The sequence below is a fragment of the Anas acuta genome, chromosome 3 (genome assembly GCF_963932015.1).
Source record: "Anas acuta chromosome 3, bAnaAcu1.1, whole genome shotgun sequence".
Taxonomy (NCBI): domain Eukaryota; kingdom Metazoa; phylum Chordata; class Aves; order Anseriformes; family Anatidae; genus Anas; species Anas acuta.
In genome coordinates this window covers 33,257,866-33,283,923 of record NC_088981.1, presented here as the reverse complement: position 1 = coordinate 33,283,923, position 26,058 = coordinate 33,257,866, and the positions used below count along the sequence as shown (strand labels likewise).

The 26,058-nt window shown below is 61.1% G+C and overlaps 2 protein-coding genes across 6 annotated transcripts in view; both read right to left on the bottom strand.

Moving 5' to 3' along the window:
* Nucleotides 1-2,487: 2,487 nt before the first annotated feature.
* On the bottom strand, nt 2,488-11,770 carry CAPN11 (calpain 11). Its single transcript, XM_068676543.1, has 22 exons — nt 11,615-11,770; nt 10,319-10,601; nt 10,040-10,109; nt 8,886-9,004; nt 8,669-8,802; nt 8,414-8,582; nt 7,668-7,751; nt 7,496-7,581; nt 7,304-7,378; nt 6,407-6,567; nt 6,156-6,325; nt 6,031-6,042; nt 5,669-5,880; nt 5,505-5,544; nt 5,317-5,382; nt 4,871-4,928; nt 4,712-4,776; nt 4,098-4,166; nt 3,936-4,014; nt 3,708-3,824; nt 3,547-3,605; nt 2,488-3,334 (listed from the first exon to the last, which is right to left on the bottom strand). The coding sequence occupies exons 2-22, from the start codon at nt 10,562-10,564 to the stop codon at nt 3,308-3,310; spliced, it is 2,118 nt and encodes a 705-aa protein (XP_068532644.1). The 5' UTR covers nt 10,565-10,601; nt 11,615-11,770; the 3' UTR covers nt 2,488-3,307.
* Nucleotides 11,771-12,249: 479 nt separating this feature from the next.
* The window catches only part of TMEM63B (transmembrane protein 63B), a 25,952-nt gene continuing 12,143 nt past the window's right edge, over nt 12,250-26,058 (bottom strand). For 3 of the 5 annotated variants that reach the window (XM_068676537.1, XM_068676538.1, XM_068676539.1), the window contains exons 4-24: nt 25,477-25,515; nt 22,779-22,869; nt 22,525-22,562; nt 21,660-21,802; nt 21,415-21,466; nt 21,011-21,119; nt 20,411-20,481; nt 19,678-19,758; nt 19,402-19,525; nt 19,151-19,284; nt 18,874-19,011; nt 18,483-18,636; nt 18,063-18,169; nt 17,442-17,528; nt 16,086-16,151; nt 15,780-15,942; nt 15,590-15,695; nt 15,309-15,476; nt 15,096-15,211; nt 14,753-14,833; nt 12,250-14,465 (exon numbers count right to left, since the gene is read on the bottom strand). In XM_068676537.1, the coding sequence (XP_068532638.1) occupies nt 14,298-14,465; nt 14,753-14,833; nt 15,096-15,211; nt 15,309-15,476; nt 15,590-15,695; nt 15,780-15,942; nt 16,086-16,151; nt 17,442-17,528; nt 18,063-18,169; nt 18,483-18,636; nt 18,874-19,011; nt 19,151-19,284; nt 19,402-19,525; nt 19,678-19,758; nt 20,411-20,481; nt 21,011-21,119; nt 21,415-21,466; nt 21,660-21,802; nt 22,525-22,562; nt 22,779-22,869; nt 25,477-25,515 (2,236 nt within the window). In that variant the 3' untranslated portion in view covers nt 12,250-14,297. The remainder of the gene's footprint in view (nt 14,466-14,752; nt 14,834-15,095; nt 15,212-15,308; nt 15,477-15,589; nt 15,696-15,779; nt 15,943-16,085; nt 16,152-17,441; nt 17,529-18,062; nt 18,170-18,482; nt 18,637-18,873; nt 19,012-19,150; nt 19,285-19,401; nt 19,526-19,677; nt 19,759-20,410; nt 20,482-21,010; nt 21,120-21,414; nt 21,467-21,659; nt 21,803-22,524; nt 22,563-22,778; nt 22,870-25,476; nt 25,516-26,058) is intronic. The other 2 variants (XM_068676540.1, XM_068676542.1) reach the window with 2 other exon arrangements.

The following is a 26,058-nucleotide window of genomic DNA, read 5'->3' as shown; positions in this document are numbered from 1 at the left end:
CGGGCCAGCAGCAGCAGGCGGCCGAGCAGGGCGCGCAGCAGCGGGGCGGCGAGCGGTGGGGCGGGCATGCTGCCCCCCGGCTGCGGCACGGGGAGCCCTCGGCACCGGCACCGGCACCGGGAGCGGCACCGGGAGCGGCTTCGGGAAGCGCTGCCCGGCGGGGATGCTGCGCTCCGGGGCGGCTCGGAGCAGGGCGCAGCGCGGAGCGGGGTCCCCCCGGCTCCCCGAGGCTCTCCGCGTCCTGGGGAGCTTTCCCCCCTCGTGTCCCCGCTCTGCCTCGCTTCCCAGAGGAGCCCGTGCCTCTCAGCAGCCCCCACGCGGACCTGCTGCCAGCCCGAGTGGCTTGGATGCCTTTGCTGCGAGGGATAACGACGGTATTAAAAAAAGCACCCAAAAAATCCCCGCAGCCGGCCGCCCATTTAAACGCCCCCTCCTCCCTGCAAGCCACACCGCCGACCCCATCTGTCGGGGTGGCAGTGGTGGGGTGGGACAACATCTGCCCACCGCAGCGACGTGGGCTGCGGGGCAGGCTCCCGGCTCCTGTTTCACCCCCGAGCTGGCAGCCGGCCCCAAAAGACGCCTCTGCCATCCCCACAGGGACAGGAGTGCCGGGGCAGGGGGTGGCACGAGGCAGCGAGCACCAAGCAGTCCGTGCCCTTCCCCTTCCCGCCTGTGTCTTGTTCCTGGTGGCTGCCTGGCTTCGTTTCCTCCCCTCGTTGTTCCCTGCAAGAGCCCAGCCCGCAAGCCCCTGCTCTTGGCTCCCGGTCAAGCGGAATTTAGGAGAAGGGGGAGACGCGAGGCCCTGAACGCTGTCCCCGTGCCCCAGCCTGTGCCCGGAGAGCCCCATGCGGGCGGCGCAGGCAGGGTGACCTTTCCCAGCCCCACAGATTCCTCCTGGGGAGCCGGGGACGGATGAGGGAGGAGGGCTGGCTGTGCCTCAGCGCAGAGATGCCACGTGCCTGAATCAGAAGCAGCTCCGGGCCCCGGAGCCGCACGGACCGGGGCTGACGTCAGCCCCTGGGACCGGCCTCCGCTGCGCTCCGAGGGCTCCTGTGCCAGCAGCAAGAGGAGCCCCGGTGGAGGACGCGGGACCTGAAGCCTCGCTGCAGCTGCGATGGGGTCTGTGTGTGTCCAGGAGGGAGCCCGGCCCCGATTTTTATCGGGGAAGCGGAGGGTGCAGCGCCTGGCCTGGTGGTGAGGCTCCTGGGGCTGCTGTTCCATGGCTGACCCCAGCCGGGCTGTTTCCTCTCCCCGTGCCCCGATTTCCCCAGCAGGTACGTGGCGAGGGGAGAGAGCAGAGATCTCACTCCCTGGGGAGCTTTGCCCATCGCTGGGAACAGCCCGAGACACGGAGCCGGTGGGGACGGGGAGCTTCCCATCAGCGGTGCCCACGGGGCTCAGTCCCAGGAGAAAGGGAGGCAGCGACCAGGCACGGAGGTGACGCTGGGGACATTACGTGGCACGGAGGGTGGGGAATGAAAAACCCCTCTGGAACGGAGGGTGGCACCTATGGCTTGGATCAGGTCCCTGAGGACACGCAGAGCCCTGCTGTCACCCGTCCGTGCTCCACGTAACCAGCGGGGACACGCAGGGCCCCATCCCATGGCCCACGGTGCGGGGGGATGGCTGCGTCCCCTCCTCACCTCCCCCTGCTGCCAGCTGCGGGGACAGCCCCGGAGCCCCAGGAATTCATCAAATCCCTCTCTTGGTGGCAGCTGTGCCAGCAGGGGTGACCAGCGAGCGGGAGGAATGCAGGCGCTGGGCGCCGGGGGAGGCAGGCCCTATAAATAGTTTGTGTAACACACCGTGCCCAGGCCCCAAAAGCATTCCCCGTGCTGCCGGCAGCTGCTGAAAAAGGCCGAACCCAGCAGCTGCTGGGCTGCATTCAGCCCCCGGGACCCCCCAGCCCTCCTCGGGGTGCCCCTCGGGCTCTCCAAGGAGCTGTGTTGGTGCAGGAGGAGGGGAAGGGGGCTTTGTGGGGCTTTGTCCCCCCTCCAGCCCCCCGCTGGCACAAAGGGCCCTTGTGCCAGAGCCAGGGACAGCTGCTGGGGACAGGTGGGGACGGCCACGGGCAGCTGGAGGGGGACCCCCGGGTGGGCGAGCACCCGGGAGGGGCTGCATTGCAAGGGGGGGGCGAGATGAGCCCCGTTGTGGGATTAATTGGCAGCTGGGCCCCCACCTGCTGCCCCCTCCCCACAAATGCCGGGAATGGGGAGGGAAAGGAGCTGCCAGCTGGTGGCTGCGGGGAGGGAGGGAGGGGAAGGGCTGCCGGATGGGGACAGCTGGCACCCCAAAGCCCCACAATGGGGCCAGTGTGCGCGGCCCGCCCCACCGAGGACGAGGAGCGGGGGGCCTAGAGGAGGGACACGGGGATGGGGACACCATGTCCCACACTCCGAGCCCCCCCAGGGCCCCGAAGGACGCCAAAACCCCCCCCAGCAGCCTCCCCAATGCCCCCACCCTGCAAGGAGGAGGCCGAGCCGCCCGTCCAACAGAGCTCGTTTTATTACCCGGAGCAGGGTTAGGGGGGCGAGGAAGCGGCGCTGCCGGGGGGGCAGCAGTGGTTATTGCTGCAAGGCGCCGGGGAGGGGCTGCCTGCCTGCCCCCCGTGGGCCCTCGCCCACCGCCAGGCTGGAGACACCCCCTTTCCCCTCCCCGGAGGAGAAGGTGAGGACGGAGAAGCGCAAGGAGGGTGCCCACGGGGGGGGGAAGGGGTGAGGGGACCCCCCCGTGCCGTGCCACGGTGCAGGGGGAGCCCCCAGTTCAGTGCTTACGTGAGGGGGGCGAAGGGCAAGGGGGCGAGGGGGAGGTGGGGAAGGCCACGCAGAAAGGAGCCCGGGCTGGGGGAGGCTGAGCAGCCGGGGCTCCACGCTTTGGTCGTTCTTTGGGGCGAGGGAAGGGTTTTAGGGGGCGCAGAGCTTCCTCCTCCCCGCCGCCTGCCTTCCCCGGCAGGGCAGCCCTGGCTTCCCAGGACCAAGCTGCCCCTGCCCGAGCAAGGCAGGACCTGCTGATGCCCTAGAGCAGGCGATCCGAGCCCTCCCTCTCTCCCCACAGCTCCTCTCCCTTGGGGGCAGCTGCCCCCCAGCTTTCTCCCCCCCTCGAGCAGCTGCGGTGACCCCCAGCCCCCCCCCTGCTGCTCGCCCTCCTCCTGTTCTGGGCTGGGAGGTGAGGAGGGGAGAGGGCGGGCGGCTCGGCGTGGGATGGAGCGAGGGGAAGGAGCTGGTCCTGCGTGCAGGGACCCCCGGGGAGGCACGTGGAGGGGGCCTGGCCCGCCGGGCTGTCCTAGGCACGGCCGTCACCCTGGCTCCTAGCCACACATCGTCAGCAGCAGCCACTGGGGAGGAGAAATGGGGTGAGCAGGGGGCGGCACGCACCGCCCCGACACCCCGCACAGGACCTGCAGCAGCTCCCTGGCCCAGCCCTCGCTCTTTTTGGGGTCCTTCCCCTTCCCAGGGGGACAAAAGGCCTTCCCCCACGCCCCGCAGGTGCCCCTTTCGCTTTGGGGTCACCCCTTTTTCTCCACCCCCCACCACCTCAACCTCTCACCTCGGCGAAGTTCATCACGGCGCTGCCCGTGCCCTCGGGGTCCATGCCGCGGAAGAACCCTACAGGGGCACAGGGGCAAGGTGAGCAGCCCGTCCCCTCGTCCGACCAGCCATCCCTGTGTCTGTTTGTCCCTGCTGTCCCCTCCCCGGGCCGGCACTCACTGAACATGGCCTCCAGCTTGACCAGGCAGCAGACAAAGTTGTCAAAATCCACCCCCATCTCGGCGTCGGCGTAGCGGGCCACCACCACCTGGTGCAGCTTGTTGTTCAGCTTGAAGCCTGCGAGGCAGAGCGCTCAGCACCCCCGGGGGCGGCTGGGGGAGGGCCGTGCCCCCCCAAAAACTTGAAGGGACAGGGTTTCCGCAGCTTCCCTCTCTGCCCCACACCTACCCGCCGACTCCAGGGCCATGCGCATCTCGTAGGCGCTCATGGTGCCCGACTTATCCAGGTCGTGCTGGCGGAAGATGGTCTGCAAAAGGCACCGCCGAGGAGGTGAAGGGCAGGTTCTCCCCCAGACATCGTCCCCAAACCCCAGAGGGGTGCCCCGCTCACCAGCCAGCTGCGGATCTTGTTCCAGAGGATCTGGAACTCCACCAGCCCCAGGCGGGCGCTGCCGTCCTTCTGGGAGCACAGGGTCAAGGAGAAATTGGGGAGCAGAGGGGTGGAGGAGCAGAGCAGGCACAGGGAGGGCGAAGCGAGCAGATCCTGGCCTCTTTAGGCGAGAGGAAGCGTTTCAGCCAGGCCATGCCCAGCTTTTTTTTCCACCTTCCCCTCTCCATCCTGCTGCACAAGCAAAATCAGAGCTCGCCAGCCCAAGGGAAAGCTCGATGCTTAGACCAGCCGTGGTGCCACTCACCAGGAAATTTGGCTATGTGTTGTCTGCAGGGAGCACAAAGCTGTGGTGTGCAAAAACAGGCTGGCGTGCAAACGGGATGCCGCAGGGCATGGCTGGGGAAGGGCTCGGAGCCGCTTCTCGGAGCCTGTGGCTCCAGGCAGCCACCCCTGGAGCACCCTCGGTGCGGCCACGAGGACCCCTTCCCCCTTTCCCCAGCCTCCCAGCCCTGGCACGGCCGGGCAGCCCAGCCCCAGTTCCCACGGAGAAGTTTCCCAGGCGCCAGGCTGGCTGCCAGGAAAGCTGTCCCCTGCCCGCGGCGCCAAGAGGATACATCCATCAGGTTGACCATGTTGCGGCAGGAGTCCAGGCTGAACCCGTCCGTCTTCAGGTCTTTGTCTGAGGAGGAGGAGGAGGAGGAGGAAGGGATACGTGCATCAAAACACAATATGGGGCCCCGGGGAACGCAGAGGGGAAGGAGGGCAGCACTCACGCCTCGCGATGACTCTGTTCAGGATGGTCCTGAGCTCGAAGACGCTGATTTCCATGTCCTGCAGCAGCAGCAGCAGCAGCGTTAGTGGCACCCTGCTCCTCACCCCACTCCTTCCCACATTTCTGCCCGCACATCCCTGCCTTATTCACAGCACAGCAGGGCACCACCACGTGCCCTGCATGCCTGGAAGTGCCTGGGCCACGGCTGACCTCCCCTTCCCCAAAATCTTGCTCCCATCACACCCTGGGGACAGCAGGGCTGAGCTGCAGCATCTGCTTTTTGGTGGGTGGTACCAAAAGCCCCCAGGACATCACCAGAGTCCCCAGGAGCCCTTTTTTAGGAAGCCCCCGCTCTCTGCAGCCTGATGGCCAAGGGTCCCGTCCCCTCGCCACCCCAGGGCCCTGCCGGGGGCTTCCCAAAGCTTGGCGTGGCACGGCCGCACCCACCTCCCCTGCCAGCTGCTGGAACATGTTCTTGAAGCCATCCTCAATGTCATCCTCGGTGATCTCCTCCTGCAGCCAGAAAGGGAGCTCAGCGAGCAAACACAACACCCCAAACCCACAGGGCCACCTCCTGCCCACAGCTCCCGGCCCCAAAGCCTCGGCGCCAGCTGAAGGAGAGCGGCGGCCCCCACCTCATCGGCCAGATCTGCGGAGATCTCCTCGTCCAGCTCCCTGGGGGGCACAAAGGGGGGAAAAAGAGTGAGGGGAGAGGGCTGTGGGGTCTGGCTCAGGGGCACGGGGCCATCTGGTCCCACAGGTGTGGGAGGTGGCAGGAGGCCCTGCAGCGGGGACTCACGCCGTGTCCGACTGCTTCTCGGTGAAGACCCGCAGCACGAAGTCGGCCTCCTTGTGCGGCTCGAAGGTGGAGGGCACCACGATGTACTCGCCGGGGGGCAGCCGGATCTGGTTGCTCACCTCCCGCAGGTTGATGAAGGTCTCGGAGCGCGCCCGCGACTGGTTGCGCAGGAAGAAATCCTTCTTCAGGTGCACGTTCTGGCTGCCCTGGGCCTGGGGGAGGGGGGCACACACGCTCGTGGGCAACAGCCCTGCACGATGGGGACCTGCGGGGTCCCCATCCCACGTCAATCCACCCTGCACCCTTCAGCGTCGCCAGCCCGGTGGCAATCCCGGTCCCCAGAGCTGTGTCCGAGGTCGTACCTCCTCAGGAACCTGCAGGGAGGAGAGAAGGTGGAAAATGAGAACCCCTGGACCCGCACCCTCTCTCTCAGGGCGCCAGGAGGGGTGCCCAAGGTGCGGGGAGGTGGCGGCGGGGCGGGGGTTACCTCGTAGACGGCGAAGCCGATGGTGTGCATGTCGCCCCCCAGGCGCCGCTCCCGCCGCCGGTGCTTCTGCATCAGGGCCACCAGGAAGCTGCAGGCCACCTCGTCGTCCCCGGGGTCGTCGTCCTCCTCCAGCAGCTTGATCTTGAACTGGGGGTTGATCCAGAAGGTGGCTGCGAGGAAGGAGGACATGCGGGTGAGATACCCGGCTCGGTGATGCCACCAAGGATGGAGCTGGTGGGGGGGTGAGGTACCTGGGTGGTTCCTGCAGCCCCCAGCAGTGCTCCCCCGGCGCCACGTGCCCTCGAACACCTGCGTGTGCCACCTGCTGAGCTCGTCCTTGGTGAGGGCGTCGGGGGTCAGGTTGCAGATCTCCAGCCTGGAGAACTCCCGCAAGAAGTCCCGGAAAGACATCCTGCGGGCGAGCAGGCAGGGGCTGAGGCCAGGCCACGGCTGGGGAACGCAAGCAGCTCTGGATTCGGCTGTGGCTGCCTTTACTAGGTGGAAAGAGTTGGTGGGAACCACCCCAAACCCCTTCTCAGGGCGGTGAGCTGAACGCTGGGTGCCCTGTGGTGAGCTGAGGCTCACCAGCCAGGCTGTCTGTGCTGGGGGTGGCACCCCTGCAGCCCTTCACCCCATGAACCTCGCTCTTTGAGCCTCCAAACCACCCCGCAGCACGGAGTCCCACAGCAGGCTTCCAACACCTGCCCGAGCTGCTGCTCGCTGGGAACCCCTTCGTTTTCCTGGTTTGGTAAGAAGCAGGGAACTCCTTCCTGCTCACCCTGCATTTCCAAGTGTTTGGGCTCCCTCTTTGGCCACTCGAAGAGTCACAGCCAAGGTTTGGAGAGAATTACAGGGTGCCAAGATCACCTACACCGAGCAGCCACAACTCGTTTAAAGCCCAGAGCTGGGTCTGTGCCATAAGGGATGATTGAACTTCTTAGGAATTAGTTAGTGCTTAATTTCCTTGAGGGAAGGGGAATCATTAACTAGAGCAGGTAGGAAAACGTTACAGGCTTGCTGGTAGCGGAAACACCGGTGACAAAGGCAGGTCACGAGCTTTAGGAGAAGCACTAAGATCTCTCCTGGGCTCCTCTGCTCGTTGCCAAGCTGGATGCCGAAGAAGAGCAGCCCAAAGCTCTGGCACTCACCAAAACTCTCCGTCCTCCATCTTCAGCTGCAGCTCTTCCCTGTCGCTGGGGTCGATGTTGTCCCACTCGGGGGAGCTGGAATAATCGGCACAGACCATCAGACTCCTCAAGGCAAACTGAGGCAACCTCGGTGCTGCGAGCTTCCCCTCAGCGGTGCCACGCAGGGCTGTGTGCGCTCCCAGCTGGACTCACCCATCGCTCCAGGCTCCCGTCCACTCCACCTGCCCCCAGGGGTTCCTGATGCGGATGAGCTGCTCCTGCTGACCCCGGTAGTTCACCTGCCAGCCATCAGATGCAAGAAGTTAAACCCGTGCCACTGGGCACGGCGTTTTAGGGCTGTTAAGGTCTCCCGTAGCCAACTCACATCTCTGAAGGCTGTGACGGAATAGGCATGGCCCTTCACCAGCTTCTTGAAGGTCACCGCTTCCATATCAAAGGCACTTGTGATCTGAAAAGAACGTGCAAAGCTCAGGTGAATATGATTAAATACATGCAGGTCGATCCCCACCCTTTTTGAGGGGAGTTTGAGAGACTGCATGGAGAATGACCCGTGCTTTGTAATGCTCCAGCCACGGGAAGGAGCTCCCTGTACTCAAACGCTGCTGACCGAGGATGATTTAAAGACAGTTTCTCTGCCAGGGGACCCTGAAGACCCATCACGAAACCACCCAAACTTCAGAAAGTATAAGACAAGGTTTCGTGCTTCCCCAGCCACAGAAGTGTCACTAGGAGCAGAGATTGTGGGTTACAAATCTCCGCAGAGGTTACGCAACGCACCACGGTGGCGATTTGCAAACTGAACGAGACGTGAAATGAATTGCAAATCCAAGGGGTAGGGCTGTCAGCGGTGACGGGGATGATGCTCTGTGCTGTTTGTGGCCGAGAGGGAGCAGATGACAGAGCCCACCCCAGGTGATCTGCAGATGTTGACCCAAGACTTGGCCAGAGCTCTAGGCTCTTGCTCAGCAGCCTGGCTCCAGATGGACATCGCCAACCCCAATAAAGTGAGACCGTTCCCTGGCACCACGGCGTAGCCTCCGTGCCCACGGGCGCTCTGCTAGGAGGAGAAAGGAGTCACCTCCCACCCGGCGTCCCGGCGAAAGCCCTTACGTCGATGGAGCAGCCCAGCAGGGAGCCCCTCTCCAGCGCCTTGCGGATGATGTGGCCCATGTTGCGCGGCGCCCGCTTCAGGTCGTACATCTCCGCCACGCCGCCGGTGAAGTCCTCGAAGCCCTCGGTGGTGCTGCCCCCCGAAAGCGCCTCGTAGCAGCCGTTCAGCCTGAGCGCGGGGCAGCGAGAGGGGGGCACGTGAGGCGATGGGGACACGTCCCCTCCGGCCCCGGTGCCCGCCGCCGTGGGACTCACTTGGCGTAGGCTTTCTCCAGCAGAGCGCTCCAGAACTCGGTGCACTCCGCGGAGTGCACGAACAGGAGCTCCCCGTCCTTGGTGGGCAGCAGGTCATCCACCACCACGTCCACCCACTCGCCAAACTGCCAGATCTGGGGGAAAAAGACAGGGGTGAGCAGGACGGAGGGGCGCCCTGAGCGTGCCCCCAAAATCGCCCGTCCTGCCCCCAGCCCACCTGGAAGTGGAAGATGCCGGCGTAGTCCTCCTGGAAGCTCTGCCCGTGGGGCACCACGCGGTGCAGGAGCTCCTCGTTGAGCGTGAGGGAGCCGATGGCAGCCAGCAGCCAGCAGTCGCCTGGGCACGGAGAGGAAAACGGCGAGGAAAACGGCGTGAGCCTTCGCCAGGGGGTGGGGGCGGCTCATTCAGCCTGCACACATCGCGTGGGGTCTCTGGGCGCCCTGCACCAGCTGCCCAGCTGGCTGTGTGGGTCTCCAATCTCTCGGGTGTCTCCACCAGCAGCCTGTTCCCCTGCCACACGGCCAGCTTTGGCAGTGAACCTCGCTCCTAGCCCACGTGGAGTAACAGCAGGTGCTGGGAAAGCAGCGCTAGCTCAAGGCAGAGAGGGAACAACCCTCCCTGGCCAAACAAACCTCCCCGGCCTGTGTCAGCACCAACACAGTCAGCACCAACAGCCCCTCCCGCAGTCCTTTGTCTAGACCTGCCTGGATGCCCTCCATGTCTCAGGACAGTGAGCTCTGCAGGGCGAATTTGCTTGGCATTTAAAGAAAAGTTTCCCTGTTTTCACTCCCCAAGCGAGATGTTTAACATCGGTGCCCTGGCTTCGAGCTGCAAGAAATAACCCCGCACTTCTCCTTCCAAGAGCTCTTAACCGCAAGCGCTGCTCGAGGCCAGCACTCGTTTCTAAACTCTTTCCCTCAGTTTCCCCTTCCTCTTTCGCCTCTAGAGCCTGTCATACATCAGCCCTGAGCCTGGGTAACCTGTGCGGGGCTGTGTTCAGACAAAACAGCACTTCAAACTCTGCCCTCCTAGTGACCGACTGAGAAACACGGAAATGCTCTGGGCTGTTACAGGCTCCAAGTTACCGCCGCAGGTTTGTCCAAATTGCTGGCTGCATCAAATGTGGTCTGTCCTGAAACCAGTGTGCTGTGCTAAGGTGCTCAGCTTGATCGGGATCAGGAAAACGCTGCTGAAGGCAGCCAAAACTGGTTTTGATGGCCCCGGGATTGCAGTTACCAGCCCTCCCAGCCCTTCGCTCCTTGCCTCAGCCCCTTGGCTTGGGCAACACCCCTGGGGAAGGCGTACGGGGATGGTTCACAGAAAGGCACTGCTCCTCGGTCCCAAACCCAAGGACAGATCCCCAGCACTCACCCAGAGCCCCCTGGCAGATATCCGTCCGGGTTGCACCGCCAACGATGAACTGAGGGTCACCCACCAACTCCTGCAGGAGGAGGAGAGAATTAGAGGGCGGCCCCCCGCGGTCGATGCTCTCCTGGGCACCGCTCCGTTTCCTTGGGTGAAGCACCCGGGGACTCGAGCAGGGCGAGGAGCAGGGCAGAGCCAGGCTGCAGCTTGGCAAACCGCGTCAATGCAGATACTGCAGGCGGGGGATAGGAGCCCAACGCGCCGAGCAGCGAGCCCAAAGCTTACCGAGGGGCGCTTCCACTCCACCCCCCGCGTCTTGCTGGAGTGCGGCCCCAGCTCCTTGAAGCCGAGGGCGGAGGGGCCGGCCGGGAACTGGGGGTCCCTGAAGAGGGTCCCGCTCTCGATGCACCCCTGCTTGAGGGCCTCATAGTCCTGGTTGAGGTACTTGACGGCGTTGTGGTGCTGGCCCACCCCCTCGGCTCGCAGGCGGTCCCGCTCCAGCCGGGCGGCGATCCCCCCGAAGGGCAGCATGGCTGGGCACCCGCTGCGCTACCTCTGCCTCCGCTCCCTGTGGAGAAACGGGCACCGTGAGGCCGTGGCAGCTCCCACGAGCAGGACCTGGCTTCGGGAGCACCTCCCCAAGCCCGATCCCAGTGATTTAAGGCTCTCCCTTGGAGGCTCGAGGAGCTTGCATCTGGCTCCCGGCGCCGCTTTTTGGACTCGCAGGGACCTTCCCCATCCCGCACGCTGGCTCCTCCTCGCCCGCCGGGCTGTTCCTCTGCCTGGAGAGCCTGAGCATTGAGTCAACAACGGGACGGGGAAGGGAGGAGCGCCTCGGGGAGCCGCGAGGCCCCGTATCATGTCGGGTGGCGAGGGAAGGAAGAGGCGGGATGGGATGGCCCTTCCTCAGCGCTGGGTGACGCGAGGAGGGGCGCAGCGGGACGGGGTGCAGGCTGTGGGGCTGACAGCACCGGCACCGTGAGCCTCAGCCCCTTCACGCTCCGGGCTGAGCCTCCTTTGGGGACGCGGGCACGGTGTGGGTTATTCTTAGCCCTGTTACTGCAAATACCCACAGAGGCTGTGGCGGGCGGCAGGCCGGGGTCACGCAGGCGCAGAGCGGGGAGGAAGGCTGCGGACCCACGGGTGGGACGGGGGCGTGGGGGCGGTGGGATGTGGGGCGGGGGGCTTCCCCAGGGTGATGCCGGGATGCTGCCGGCCCCACGCCAAGCAGGGAAATGCAGACAGCGGCTTGGAGAGGATCCCAGCCCCAGGCTGACTTTCCACACCACAAAATGCCCGGCCACAAGCGGGGGGCTCTGCGGGGCTGGCCACCAGAGCGGGACACGGCACCGGGTGGGCAGCGCCGGGCACCACCTGCCCGGAGACCCCCCTAAAATCCCTGAGACCCCCCAAAAACCCTAGATACCCTCCCAAAACCCCAGAGACCCCCCTAAATCCCGGAGACCCCCCCAAAAAAAAAAACCCAGCCCCCAAACCCTGCCGCCACCCCCCGGAGGACGCAGCGGGGAGGCGCACGGCAGGGTCCCCCCACGGGGCCGGGGGGGACACGCAGGGACTCACCGCTCGCCCCCCACGGAAGCTGCCACCGCCCTGCCCGGCCCTGCCCGGCTCGGCACGGCCCTGCCCGGCTCGGCCCGGCGGAGGGAGGGCTCTGGGATGTGGCTGTGGGAGGTGGCGTTCAAGGAGCAGCCCCGGGGCCGGGCTCCCCGCTCGCCCACCCTCCCCACGCGTGTCCTGTCCCCCCCCTCCGTGACTCAGCGCTGCGCTATGCGGGCGGTGGCCCTGCCCGGATCGGTTCAGCCCTAACCTTGGCAGCCCTCTAAGCGGCTTTGTGGTGTCTCCTCTAATCCTGCCCTGCGGGGAGCCAGGATTTTTGTCCCCAAGTGGGGAGAGAGCCGGGGGCGCGCGGTGGGCGCCCTACTGAGCACCACACACCCCACTGCTGGGGTGATACCTGCTACACCCACCCCAACCCTACCAGATGCAGCTCCCCATCCACATTTAGCATTAGGATGGACACGGAGCCTTGCAGGACACACCGTGAGGGCCCACAGGCCCTGTGTAGGGTTTGCAGACACAATAGGAGCCCGCCAGCCCCCGGCCCCGTGCAGCACGCATGCTCCCAGCCCTGCTGCAGCCTCCCCTCCCTGCCAGCTCCCCCCCGCTGTGCAAAGGAAGACCACGAGAACAATAGCTCCTTTTTTTTGGTTTCTTTTCTTTTGTACACAAATATATACAGGGTATTATACACATCTCTACACAGACAGTGCCAATCCCAACGCAGGTCTCCACGGGCAGCGCCCCAGGGCTGCAGGCACAGAGACCAGGGCACCCCGGGCAGGGTGGGGGGCACGGGCAGCAGGCGGGGGCACAGACACGGATATAGGATCAATATCCTCCTTGCCCCAGCCTGGGACCCGGCGGGGAGCTCCCATCTCACGTGCCCACCCCTGGAAGGGCTGGCTTCAAACACCACACTTCTCCACACCAGCACGTGCTCCAGCCCCGGCCTGCCCTCTCCACACCTCCAGGACCCACATTTCATCCCCTCCACGCCCCCTTTCCCTCTGGGCCTGGGGATCCTATAGAGAGGTGTACAGGGACGTCAGCTCTACCCTCCCCGGAGCAGCCCCATGTCTCAGGATCCCCTCTTCTAACAAGGGATGAGGGGAGATAAGCCAGCAGTGGTGAGGGCCTGTCCCCGCAGCAGGGCTAGGGAGGGCTGACGCTGCTCTTGTTCGGGTCCGTAAAGTGCTTTGAGCTCCAGGGCCAGAGTTGGTGATTGAAAAAGGTAAAACCCCTGTCCCCCGGCCCCGTCAGGGCCTGCAGGACACGGCTCCAGTGAGGCAGAAGAGCAGGAGCGGGCCCCGCAGGCGCTGGGCAGAGGGAAGGGGCAGTGTCAGCGATGAGCACCAAACAGGATGGTGGCAGGGGGCTGAGGGAAATAAATATAGCTCAGTAGCAGGGAGATTTATTATTTTCCTTTACATTTTACACAAGGGGAGGAGGGGAAAGCAATCGAGGGCAACGGGTGCTGACCAGAAACCTCCTCACAAGAACCTCCACACGGGTGCCAGGGGCTCCAGGCCACCTCTCCTGCCCCTGCCCACCTCCGCAGCCACCCAGGGCCCCTCTCCCATCCTTCTTGTCCCCAGGACACAGCTATCACCAGAGAGGGGACACAAGGGGCAGAAGCAGGCAAGGAACAGCCCCAGGCAGGTGAAGCAGCCCAGGGCTGCACAGGGCCAAAGAGCTGTAGCCTAAACCCTCTTCTCCCCTCTCCATAGCACCCAGGAGACCCCCAAAACAGCCCTCCCGCACCTGACCCTGTGGTGCAGACACAGGGCAGAAAAGGGATCCACGGTCTGCCACAGAAGTCAGGTTGGTTTTCGCTCGAAAGGGGAGGAAAAATGTGCAAAAAAATGCCACTTAAAATGATGCTGCAGTCCCCCAGCCGTGCCCCCGGGGAGCAGGGGGCACGATTTAGGGGAGAGGCTGCCTGCGCCTCCTCCTGCCTGCGAGAAGCACCCTGGGCACCCCTCACCCTGCAAGGGGTTGCCCCCGTGCTGCTCCCCCAGCAGTCCCACAGCAGGGTGAGGCTGTCACCTGCCCCCTGGGGGACTTTTCTCCATCCCCCCCTTCCCAGCACCTAGCACATCACCCCACAGGGACACGCGGGCACGGGGAGGAGGGAAGGCAGCACTGCACGTGCAGGTGGAACAAAGCTACCCCATCTTCCTACCGGGGGGCTTCCAAGACATCAATTAAAGCTTCGTTTGTCACCTTCCTGCAAATCTAATAAATTATTAGTGTTTCTGTTTCTCACCAGGAGGACGGGGGACAGAAGGGGCAGCCAACGAGGCCCCGGTGGTGCCCCTTGTCCCCAGAGCCCTCCCCAAAGCACCCAGCCTCCCTTCTCTCTCCTGGGGTGCTGGCAGGGTCATGGTCCCTTCCTCCCCAGCCCCTGGGGGGTCTGCGGTCCGGGTACGTGTTAACGAAGGTAGCTAATGAAGAGCAAGCCCGCAGAGCGGCGGGGAGGTGGAGGCAGGGAAGCGGAGAGCCAGGGCCAGGGCCCCTGCCCTCGCTGAAGGTGGTGGCCCCAGGGGTGGGCAAGGGCTGCGGGTGGCCCCCTCCCCATCTCTGCGCTCCCTTGTATTTCTCTCGGCCGGTCTGGGTGGGCGCAGCCTGCCCCGCTCCTGGGCCTCCATCCCCTCTCCTCCCTCCTGCCCTCCCTCCGCAGTCCCTACTGGCGGATCTCGTTCTCTATCAGGCTGTCCTCACACGACTGGAAATCCGTGTCGTTCATGCCATCGGCGGTGATGAGCTCCTCGTCCTGCGACCCCTGCTCCTCCGACTCGGTCGCTTCACCCTCCGGGGAGGAGTCCTGCAGCACTTGGGCGATGTACTTCTGCTGGGGCAAGGGGAGGGGACAGCAGAAACACCGTCAGCACGGGCAGCTGTGAGACCTCCTTGCACTGTGCAAGGAAGAGGTTGAGCATTAAGGAGCCCGAAGATGGTTACAACTCATCACCCAGCTCAGGTGAGCAACACCTGCCTCCCACTCCTGTTGGGAGATTGTGGGTGCTGCCTCAGAAAGGCGAGAAGCAAGGAGAAAAAGTCTCTGGATGTCGCCTCTCCCTTTCCTAAACCCCCCAGAGAGCAGTGCGCCAGGGCAGGGAGGTAGGGACAGGAACTCACAGTGGATTTGGGAGCCGGCAGATTAGTGGCAGGTCTCCCATTCTGCCTGCTTTCTATGGTGTCCACCTCTGTGTGTTCGATCTGGAGAGGAAAAGGTGAGATTAAGAGAAAGTTGAGGAGACGCATTTGTAGGAGCCACACTCCAGCAAGGCTGCCCTTGACCTCTGCACAGGTACGGGAGCAGCACACGCATGGTAAAGGTTCCTTGGGAACCTTTGCCACGAAGCTGGTGAAGAGATGCCCTGCAGGGAACAGTCTGGGACATCCCAATTTGCCCCCAAGCCCATTTCACTGCTCGGCTGCACCCCCAGGGGAAGGGCCCCCAGGCAGCAGCCCAGCTCACCTTGTAATTGTGAGCGCTGAGGTATTTGAAGTGCCCGAAGCAGACGTGACACAGGCAGATCACGATGGTGATCACGAGGACCACAAAGGTGAACATGGAAGTGGGGGCCAGGAACCCTGAGGCAAATAAAAGCCAACGTTAGGTTGCCAGAGCCCGACAGACAGGGGGAGGCCACCTGCAGCCCGGCTGGACGCCTCCTAGCCCAGCGCTCACCCGTGCGCACGGTGGAGAAGAAGAGGAGCCAGAAGAGGCAGAGGATGGGGGCAGCCACCACTTGGTTCACAGCCCCGGAATGGATCTTCTTGTCCAGCTTGGCAGGCAGGTAGGCATAGTACAGGTTGTACCGGTCCACCAGGTGCTTGAGCAGCATGTACATGAGCCCTGAGGGAGAGAGAGGGGAGAGGTGGCAGGAGGGAATCGGCCTCTTTCCCAGCGCCTCGGGGCAGCGGGAAATAATTCACCCCAAAGCAGGGAGGCAGAGGGGTGTCGCTTACCAAAGGGGACGATGATGGGGCAGGTGATGCTGTAGGTCATGACCACGGTGAAGACGCACATCATCCAGGCGTAAGCAGCCCCAAACTGGAACTCGTAGGCCTGGTGCTGCCGGAGAGAGCAGAGACTCAGCTGTGGGGGCAACAGCACCTTTTGGGGAGACCCCAAAACACCCCCAGCCCCACCACTCACCCGCTTGACGTTCCTGCGCTCGGCGGCCGAGCGGGCCAGGCAGAGGCGGATCATGTACATCAGCAGGCCGGGGATGCGCAGCAGGTCCATGGCGTTGCCGATGAAGGCGGAGGCGATGACGTAGTTGACGAAGAAAGCCCCGTTATCAGGCAGGAACACGCACCTGGGGAGCACAGCAGACTGCAGGAGATGCTCCCCCGCCCCGCCACGCACCCAGGTCCTGGGTGCCGCCTCTGGAGGCTGCCAGGAACCTCCCCCCCCCCATCCCCGCTGCAAAGAAGGGGCTTTCTTCCCTGCCCCACTTACTCAAATCGCACTGTGGCTTCAGCCAGGAATTTTTTGTCGAAGAGCCAGCGGAAAAACACATCCAAGCTGTGGGGGAAGGGGGTGGGAAGAGAAGAGAAACAGTCGGAAGCGGTGGCATACGGACATAGACATGCAAATGTATGGAAACTGCTCTAAAAAGACCCAAAGCTCTGACCACAGGCCTTATTGTTCCCTCTTGGGATATGTCATTGGCATTTATGTAAATCAGATGCTGGGAAAACCAGTTACAGGACGCAAAAAGGGATGCAACACTTCCCATTCTCACACGTGTTCTCCCTTCACCCTAATCCCATCAGTATTTCCCTCTCTGCTCCTGGGAGAGGTTGTTTGAGTGAAACAACCATGGGTTACTGACCACAGGAGAAACCACTCAGGTACGTGGTAACCTCAGGCACAGAAATAAGAAAAAAAAGAACAAATCTCATTCCCCTTCAATTCTATATTTTTTGATATAGAACTGTACAATCCTCTGGCACCTCTAGGGCCAGGATTTCAGCGGAGCACAGAGATCCCCACGCAGCAGCAGGACTGATTTTGTCCTCAGAAAGAAGCGTGACCTGTTTGCTGGGACACAGCCAAAATGCAAATCCTGGGAGAACATTTACCTGCCTAGGGCACAAGGCTAAAAGCAGCAGGACATTTTAAACCTGACAGGGAAACTTTGCTGTAGTCACCCCCTGCAATGAAAGTCTCTGTCTCTGTTGGAGGGCTTCTCTATTCTCAAAAACCACCCGATTCAGCCACCGAGGGTCTGTACCCTGAATTTATGGGATGTAGATTCCCCACCCCGCAATGCATAAAGAACTCCCTGCCACAGTAGATCCCCCCCATCGTGCTTCTACCTCCCAGTTTTCCTCTCTTTGTTGCACAGCTGCTCTGCTTTGCTCCCTGTCAGTGCTGAGCCCATGCTGATTCCTGGCAGCTGAAGCCCCCCTGTCACAGGACATTTCTATAACCCCTGCAGGAGGATTTGGGGCTTGCATCCAGCAGGATTCACATTTCTGCAGCCTACAAATAGGAAGACCACCCAGCCGAGCAGTATGACGTCCTCAGTTCTGGCTCAAGTGGGGGAATTTGCTACTTTTGTGTAAAAGTGAGCACAAGTAAAACAGATGTGGGAAGAATCTCCTTCACCAGCAGGCCTCAAGAAGGGTTATTATGTGCATCCATCAGCCACCTCAGGGTTTGTTGCCTTTCTAGGAACACCCAGGGAAGGGTGGCCGGGACATTTGTGCAAGCAGGGTGAGGAGGCATTGCAAGAGGACCACCAGAGGTGCATCTCAGCCCTCCCCACGCTCCAGCTCTCTGCTTGCTTGCCCTTCCCTCCACACCTACCTGCTCAGGCCCAGCGAGGGCAGCAGCAAGACCATGAAGATGAGGAAGGTGTAACACTTGTGCATGGTGGTCCTGTTCTCTCCAGACCTGAGGGCAGAGAGAAAGCCATTAAAATCGTCACTTTTAATGTCACTTTTTTTTTTTTTAAATGTCACTTTTAATTCCCGATTGTTATTGGGAATAAGCAGCTTCAGTAATCTGCAGCTGCCAGAGACGCCAGGTGAAAGGAGCTGATGTTCTCACACATGGTGAATATTCCCCTTTCCCTCCAAGGTATCCCTTGGAAAAGCTACGTCCTACACACGGGTACAGGCACACCACACCTGCACGCTCACCTCAGCCAAGACTTTCCCTTACTACCTGCATTTCTCATTACCTTTGTCCCCAACTCCTCCCAGCCTTCCTCCTCTTGCAAATGTACATCAAGCTCCGCTCAAATAACCCCAATACTGTGCAACACCCAGCTAAGGGCTGGCAGAAGAGCAGCAGACCCCAAGGTGACCAAGAGGTGCCACAAGACACCGCGCTGGGGGTGGACGACAGGAATTGAAGCGAGAGGAACCAGTCAGCAGCTCTCCATCAGCGGGGAGCATCAAGATGCCAGGCACTGGCTGCTCTTACCTGGTCCAGTGCGCTTCGAAGAAGGCCGAATAATACACGATGGTGGGCAGCAGAGCTGAGAAGCACCACAGCAGCAGCGTGGGGAAGAACTGCGTGATGATGGGGTTCTGCAAGGAGGAAGAGAAGAGACCACGCGTTACACGTGATGTGGCAGCTCTCGTGCCCGTCACAGGAGCTGCCTTTGCTGATGCAGAGTCCCCAGCTGCCACCGCACCCTGGCCAGGCTTAGCACCCCTTCTGGAGGCTGGGAACACACGGCAAGGTGCTAGCCCTTTCCTGGGGACACCTCTCTTGTTCTCAAGGCTGAAGGGACCTGAGGCACGCTGACAATCTCACTGTCCCTTCCCCTGCAGGGGCTGCTGTGCCTCAGGGTGGTGGGTTCAGTGCTCCCCATCCCGTGCCCTTTTCCGAAGGCCTTACGTTGAGGTACTCCACAGGCTTGGTGACGTTGAACTTGTCCATCGTGGTGATGATGATCGCAGGGGTGGTGAGGAAGAAGAGGAGGATGAAGAGGACCACGTTGATCACCAGGCAGCGGATCCACCAGATGAAGCCCCGGATGGAGAGGTGTTCCCTGGGTGGGGCGAGGGGGGAAGAGGGCATCAGGAACAGCCACACTGAGCCTCACAAACGTTCACGACACAGCCCAGCCTGCATCAGCAGGGCTTGGGGCATGAAGCCAAGCTTTCCCCTTCTGAGTCAGGGCCCAACTCTGGCTCAGCCAGGCAAGAACAACTCCTTTAGCTATCAGAGTGTGAGGGTGCACCCATTTCCCATCACTGGGGACCCGAAGAACCCCACAGCTGCTCACCAGTAGATGTTCTGCGGGTCAGGAGCATAGCTGACAGTCCAGTTGGAAACGTGAAGGGACTCACTGCAGGAAGAGGCCTTGGGCTCCCCGCGGCACGCACAGCCCTGGCACTTGCAAGCGTTGAAGTCTTTGAGGATTCTGGAGAAGAGAACAGTGGAGATGGTGACACACAGGGCTAGCAGGGACACGTTGAGGTGAACGCCCTGGGGCTGGGATCTGATTTCAAGGAAGAGCTGTGAGACACCACCTTCCTGGCAGAACCCCTTGCAAGACTCACATGGCTGTGATGGTCTCATTGTGGAAGGTGACGAAGGCCATCCCCAAAGGCTTCTCGTTCACTTTCTCCTTCTCCCGCTTGTAGTCGTCTTTGAGTTTCTCCTCCAGCTTCGTGTAGTACTCGATTGCCTCCACCTGGCCAGAGGGACAGAGGTTAGAGCAGAGACCTGGGGACGCCAGCCAGTGTGGGCAGTACAAGGACCCAATGCTCACGTTAACCCTTCTGCCCAACGTCTCCAGCTCTCCACATACCTCCTCACAGCCCCTGATGACACAGCAGCACAGGTGGCCGCAGGGCTTAGGGTTGATCATAGATGGGGTGTTCTCCTTGCCCTGCAGGTTGGTGAAATAGATTCGCCCGCGCTCAGCCTTCTTTCTGAAGCGGGAGAGTGGAAAAGAAAAAAGGTGCTCAGAAAAGCTTTCACGGCACAGGATTTGAAGGAGAAGCAGCTGGGAAGAACCCGCTCCCCACCTCCTGTGTACCCTCACCCCAGCCCTGCCCTCTCCCCCAAACCGGGGGCTGCTTACCTCTCCGCATCCAGGAACATCAGCCGGGCCACATCGTAGCAGGGACGCGCCTCCAGCACGGTGCAGTTGGCATAGGCCTCCCTGCAGACAGAGAAAACCAGCCCCTCACACACTGCATCAGAGCTGCACCTCAAAACAAAGCCCACACCTTCAGCCCTTCCTCCTGCCTCGGGCTGAGCTTCAGCAAAATCTTGGAAAGCAGGAAAGCAGCAGGCTCTGCTCCCTCTTTTGGGAGCAACGTGTGGGGCAACGGAAGAGAAACTTTTCTTTTTTGGGGGTTCAGTTAAAAAAGAGAATGTAGTTTTCTACAGAGAGCGTGATCAATGCAGAGGCAGCAGCGAAGCATCCCACAGCTATTGCTGGAGCGCCTCCTGCCTGCTTCTCACAGCTCTGAAGCTGAGCACTTCTCATCACTTGCCCTGTCTCACTACTTACCATGCTGACCCCCTATGGCTCTGCAAGATATAGCTGGGCATGTCCCAAAATGCTGCATATTGGGATAAAAATTTGCACAGAAAAATCGCAGCAGGACGCCCAAAATGAAAGTGCTCACTGATTCGGACTGCTTCCCCCTCCTCACCTCGATGTATTATTGCTATTTCAGGTAACACTAGCACCACTCCACTAAAATATATATATATATATATATATATATATATATATATATATATATATATTTTTTTTTTTTTTTTTTTACAGAGCAGCCTTTAATTAGGAACACAGTCAGACTCACTCAAAATGCTTCTTGATCTTTTCTGGCTCGGCATATTTTGAAATCCCATTGATGAAGAGAGTTCGCTTCACCTGGAAGGAAGAGAGTGCAGATCAGTATGGGTGGCATGAAAGACCAGACTGCAGAAAAAAAAAGAAAACCCCAAGGCCCTGGCCTGAGCTAGCAGTGGGAGAAGGCAGCCCCCACACTCGCAGAACCTTTGCTCCCCACCTCCTGTGCTGCTGTTAGCTGTCGGCATTTCATACCCTGACATGCTGCAGGTTGATGGGGTGGGGGCTCACACTGCAGCCGCCTCAGAAACAGGGATGTTATAGTATGAAACAAGGCGAAAACAACTGGAGAAGAGCCCTAAACCCACACAGCAGCTGGAGCAACTCCTGAGGAAGACATAGGGCACGCCACATGCCCACCCAGCTCAGGCCTCTCTCATTTCCCCGCACAGCGTCAGGATTGCTGTTCTGGAGGAGATCTGCCCTTGGCCAGGCAGAACACGCCAGCCCCAAATCGCTGCGGGAAGTGGGGGTGCCTGGCACCCTCTCCGAGGCTGCCCAACTTGACAGGAGGCCCAGGAAGCCTGGGCGAGCTCCCAGCCCTGCTCACCAAGTCGTCCTCCTTGTAGCGCATCTTGGAGGTGTGCCGGCGCATGCTGTACACCGTCAGCAGCAGGTACAGGAAGGCGAAGGACGTGTGCAGCCACAGCAGGTTATTCCTGGCACGAGAGAGACTGTGCTTAAAGCCAGCACGAGGTTGCCACCGCAGCTCTGGCCCTCAGGGACCTCCCCACAAAGCCTCTGGGGCCAGAAGGAGTGTTCCTGGCAGGGCATCACCCACAGGCCCTGCCAACAGCCTCCAGGAGCTCAGTCTGGACGTAGGAGCAGGGACAGCAGCCTCACAGGAAGGGCAGAAACGCAGCCTTCGAGGAGGCAAGGCTCTGCAGCACGTGGGCATCCAGAAAATGCACCTTGAGGGCCCCAGTTACCCACCCCATCCCTGCCCACACCTACCCGGAGTTCAGGTTGGCGATCGTCGTCCTCCCAAAGCTGTAAGCGTTGTTTTCTGGGGAGAAAGGCAGACAGGCACGCTCGGTTACACTGAGGGGCTGGGGCAAAGCACCCCAAAACCCAAGCCACCCAGGACAAACCCTACCCACACCCCAAACCCAAAGTGGGACAGGACCCAGGGTTTCTCTCTGCTCCTCCCGTCCCAGCCTCTGCTCCTCCCTGCCCGGACCAGGGCTCCCTGCCCTCACCTAGCAGGTCCCCTGAGAAGTTGACGGGTAGCACGATGCCCACGGAGAGCACGCCCACGGCCACCAGCAGCCCGATGATGTGCCTCTGGAAGGACAGGTAGTGCACCGCGTCACCCCCACACTTGTCCCGGATCTCGTCATCCCTGCCAGGGAGAGAAAGAAAGACAGTGAAGAAACCTCCTCCAGCAACCTGAGGGCAGGCAGGAAAGCACAGGGTGACGGCTGTGAACCCGCAAACCACCCCTGTAACCCACACAACACCCCTGGATCAAGCCCTACAGCTGCAGCCGTGCCCTGGGGAGGCACTCCAGCACCTGGCCATGCACCAGCGCAGGCAGAAGCCTGCGGTGCAAAGCTTGCTGCAGCTCTGCTCCCAGTGCTGCTGCCCTCTGCAGGGCAGCTGAGCCCCTGAGAGCCACACCTGATGCCCATCCTTATGCTGGGTCCCATCTGTCACCTTGCTGATGCGGCCCCACAGAGCTCTGAAACCTCGAAATGCTTAGGAAAGCACCCCTGAGCATCAGCATGTGTCTCTCTGTACCCTCCAGTCCACCTTTCACTGCCGTGGGCCTTCCTTGGACAGCAGTGCCCCTAGCAGAAGCCTCAGGGAGAGCAGCAGATTATTTCTGAGATGGGATCGAGGCAGAGGTGACCTGGGCTGGGATTTCTCCTCCGTCACCTTGGGTTTGGCTCTGGGACTCCTCATCTAGTCCTGTCTTTGCTTGTCCTCTCCACACAGCCTGCTGCAGCCCCCTCTCTGAAGGGTACCCAAGGGGAACGACTCCGTTTGTGTCCCAGCCCGTGTGCTGCCTCTGCTTTTTCCCCTTTTGGTTCCCCACCCGCAGGCAGGTCCTGGAGCACTTACTTTATCCTGAAGATGGCCGTCAGCCAGGAGCAGAAGCCCTGTGAAGAGAGAAGACAGGAGGGGCTCACGTCACTCCGCGCTCCCTTCTCCCTGGACTCTGCCACGTGGCTGTCCCCCCCCAAGCAGCTTGGCATCCCAGGAAAGCCGGGGGCCCCCCTCCGGAGAGCACAAAAGCTCTCCACAGCCCGGGGATGCCCAGAAAATTAATCGCACAGGTATTTTAGCCCCTGCTTTTGCCTCCTGCCACTACTCACGTTGTCCCTCTGGTCGAAGTCGACGGAGCTGGAGACGGAGGTGAGGCGCTCGTAGCGGTCGTGGTTGTCGGAGTGCAGGGCGGAGGCGACGCTGCAATGACAAATTTGGGGGAGAGAGGAGGCAGAAGGTGAGGGTGAGAGGAGGCAGCTGGGCCGGGAAGCGAGAGCACCCGGAAGGCCAGCGGTTAATTCGGGTCAGTTTGCCCCAGGTGAGACGGAGGAGAGAGGACAGCGTCGAAGAGCGGAGGGAAGCAGTAAGCAGAGACCCCTCCTCGGGTGGCACCGGGCTCTGGCAGCCTCCCCGGGCTCAGATGTGGGTGCTGCTCCCTCATCGTGCACCAGCCCCTGCCAGGAGGGGCTGGGGGCAGCTGCCACGGTGGGGGAGATTATGTCTGCTTAGTGCAGGGTTCAGAGAGGGAGGAGGAGACGTGAAGGAGAGGGTGCCACAAGAGGGGACAGGCTTCAAGAGGAAAAATGAGCCAGGCTCAGCCCAGCTGCTCCTCGGCTTCATCTGGGGACCTCTACAGGCAGCAGACCCAGAGAGGGAGCGGGGAGGCAGCTAGGAGCATGGGGCTGAAGGGCAGGACTATCCCAAACCGCTGCGCTCCAGACACAGGCAGGGACCTCGATGAAGAACCTGCAGCATCCAAGGCAGGTAACAGCCCCCGCTATGAATGAAAGTAGAGGGCAGGCTGGCAAAGGAGAGAGGAAAACGGTCCAGAGACCTAAATTAAATAGCACTGGTAAGGTGACAACATCAGGCTGGGCCCTTGGAGGTGCAAGAAGGGAGATGGCTGCTCTGAAGGCTAAAAGTAAAGGGAAAAAAAAAGATGCAAACAGTCTCTGTGTAACCAGTACAGGCTCAAGAAGGAGCAGATGGATGAGAACCTAGAGAAGAAACAGGTGAGAGATGAGTGCTAGAGACAAGGAGGTGACACTAGGGGGAGGAAAACAAGCAAGGACACTTGTGACCCTGCAGAAGGGAAGAGGATGGGACACGTGGCCTCCCTGCAGAGCAGAGCAGCACCTGCTGAGCCCCTAGCTGGAAGCAACGCCCGGAGGGGAAAGGAGATTAGCTGAAGGTCATGGGTCTACAGGAGAACAGATTAGACACAGCCCTGCAACTGCACGGCCCGGCACCTTGCTCCACTGCAGGGACAGCTCAAGCTTCAGCCAAGCTCTGGGACCCTCAGCCCTTTGAAATTCCCAAGACCCTGCAGCTGGGCACGGGGAGAGGGTGAATTTCTGCTGTCTGCAGCCCTGAGGAGACCCTGGCACGCTGGCCACGGTGTGCTTCTGGCTCCTTGGTGCTGGAAAAGCATTGGGCAGGGCAGAGAAACACTAGAGAGCATAGCTGTGAAGAGAGCCATGGCTCTCATGATAAGACCACCTCGTGACAAGACTCTCTTGTGATAAGATTAACTCAGCTCCGTTGCAGGGGATGCAGAGACCATGACCAGGACAACTGGCAGCGCTGTGAAGATGCTGGGTGCCGGCCTTGCCATGGACGGGGAGCTGAAGATGGAGCTCCAGGGGGACCTGCATCCAGCTGGAGGCTTTTTAAAGCGAAGCACTAACACGGCGAGCGAGAGGTGGATGGGTTGCACTAGGCCTGGGTGACAGCAGAGCCCCAGCAAGCTCAGGGGAGCAATGGGAAGAGGAACAAGAGGACCCCTGGAGAGAGACAAGCGCTCAGGAGGATAACAGAGGTGACCAAACCCCCCTGCAAGGCCACATCTTGAGCCTCAGAGCTCTGCTACCTCTACCTGACTCCCCCTTGGTAGAGCTGCCAGCCTACCTGAAGCAGGGCCAACCACTACTGAAGCATTCAAGCGTGAGCAAGGCATCCCCTCCATGCTATTTACCACAGCTACCAGCACCTTTGCTTCCACAACTCCAATTCCTCTGCTCCTTTTGGAGCAAAGAGCAGCCACAAAAACATGGCAGCGGCGTGACCATCTCAGGCTCTGTGCTGCTGGCTGGCTCCCCTGCAGCGTGTAGCACTCAGCACGTCAGCAAGAACGGTCCTTACTTAGATAAAAAAGCAGCAAGAAAGAGGGAAGAGCAGGGAGGAAAGGTCTGGAAATGCCAGGCCGAGGTGCTGGAGGATGCTCTGAGCAGCGCTGAGGCAGGAAGGGGTAGGTGCTAAAGGAAAAAGAGCCACTTACTTTGGCCCTGGCAGCCTCGCAGGGGTGAAGGCAAGAGAAAAGCTGTGTAAGGGTCTGCCAGATGCACCTTGGTGCTCCTGCAGCGAGCCTGAGAGCAGTCCTTGTGGTTCACCAGCATGAGATAAAGGAGGCTGCCCTCTGTCTGGGTGACCCCAGGATGCCACAGGGTCATTTCCAGCTACTCCATCACAGCTACGTTTATTCCCATCACACAGCAGGACCCTGGCAGGTACAGCAGGGTGCATGACACGGCACCCTCTGCCTCCACCGGCAGCTTCCTGGTGCTGCTGCATGCAGGGAACATTTAAGGGCTCGGAGGGGAAAACCAGGGAGTGCCCAGCTGCGGGAGGTGGCTGACACAAAGGGGAGGGGAAGAGCAAAGTGTGAATCCCCTGAGAGACACAAATCCAAGCCCTGAGCTCCCAGCCACTCAGATTAGTTCAGAAGCAAGAGAGAAAACTGCAAAAAGAAGAGAAAGAGAGAGACAGGGAGAAAGAGAGGAGAAACAAGACCCTGAAAAAACAACATACTATTCCCGCTCCTCTCGCTCCGTCTGCCAGCGTCGGCGCCTGGGGGCACAGAAACAGAAAAGGAGAGGTTACAACAGGGGAGCGGGCGCCGGGGCCCCTCTGTCGCAGGGCACTGTGCACCCAGCAGGGCTCCACGCCGTCCTGAGGAGGAGAAAAACCTGCTGGGGGTGAGGCCAGAGAAGATCTTCCCTCCAGGGCTTGGTTAGCAAGGTCTGCTCCCAAAAGGAGCCCCAAGCATCAGCCTCCAACACAAAATCACCGTCTCCGAGGGGCCCTGAGTTTTGCCAGAAGGCTCAGTCGCCCAAACACACCTTGGGCAGGGAGGATGAGCAGCAGGAGTGATGTTTTAGCACCTGCAAGCTAAATCCCCACTTGCACAGGAGCAGATACACAGGCCCTACAGCTCCTCTGCCTGCTTCCTGACAATCTAGCTACACACACTGCCTCCAGAAGCAAAGGGAGAGGGTTGCTGGACACATCCCCTCTGCCATCCCTGCTCTGGCCCCACAGAGAGGTCCCCACAGCCCTGTCCAGGTGTGTCGTGCTCCCAGGGTCAGCGCAGGTCTCTTCCCACAGAGCATG

What these genes read in the sequence shown, in the direction of transcription:
- CAPN11 (XM_068676543.1), bottom strand. Translation starts at nt 10,564, where the DNA reads ATGCTGCCCTTCGGGGGGATCGCCGCCCGGCTGGAGCGGGACCGCCTG. An exon ending in CCGGCATCTTCCACTTCCAG is followed by an intron (nt 8,803 to 8,885) that starts GTGGGCTGGGGG and finishes TTTTTCCCCCAG; the next exon opens with ATCTGGCAGTTTGGCGAGTG. An exon ending in CCGCAGATCTGGCCGATGAG is followed by an intron (nt 5,383 to 5,504) that starts GTGGGGGCCGCC and finishes TTCTGGCTGCAG; the next exon opens with GAGGAGATCACCGAGGATGA.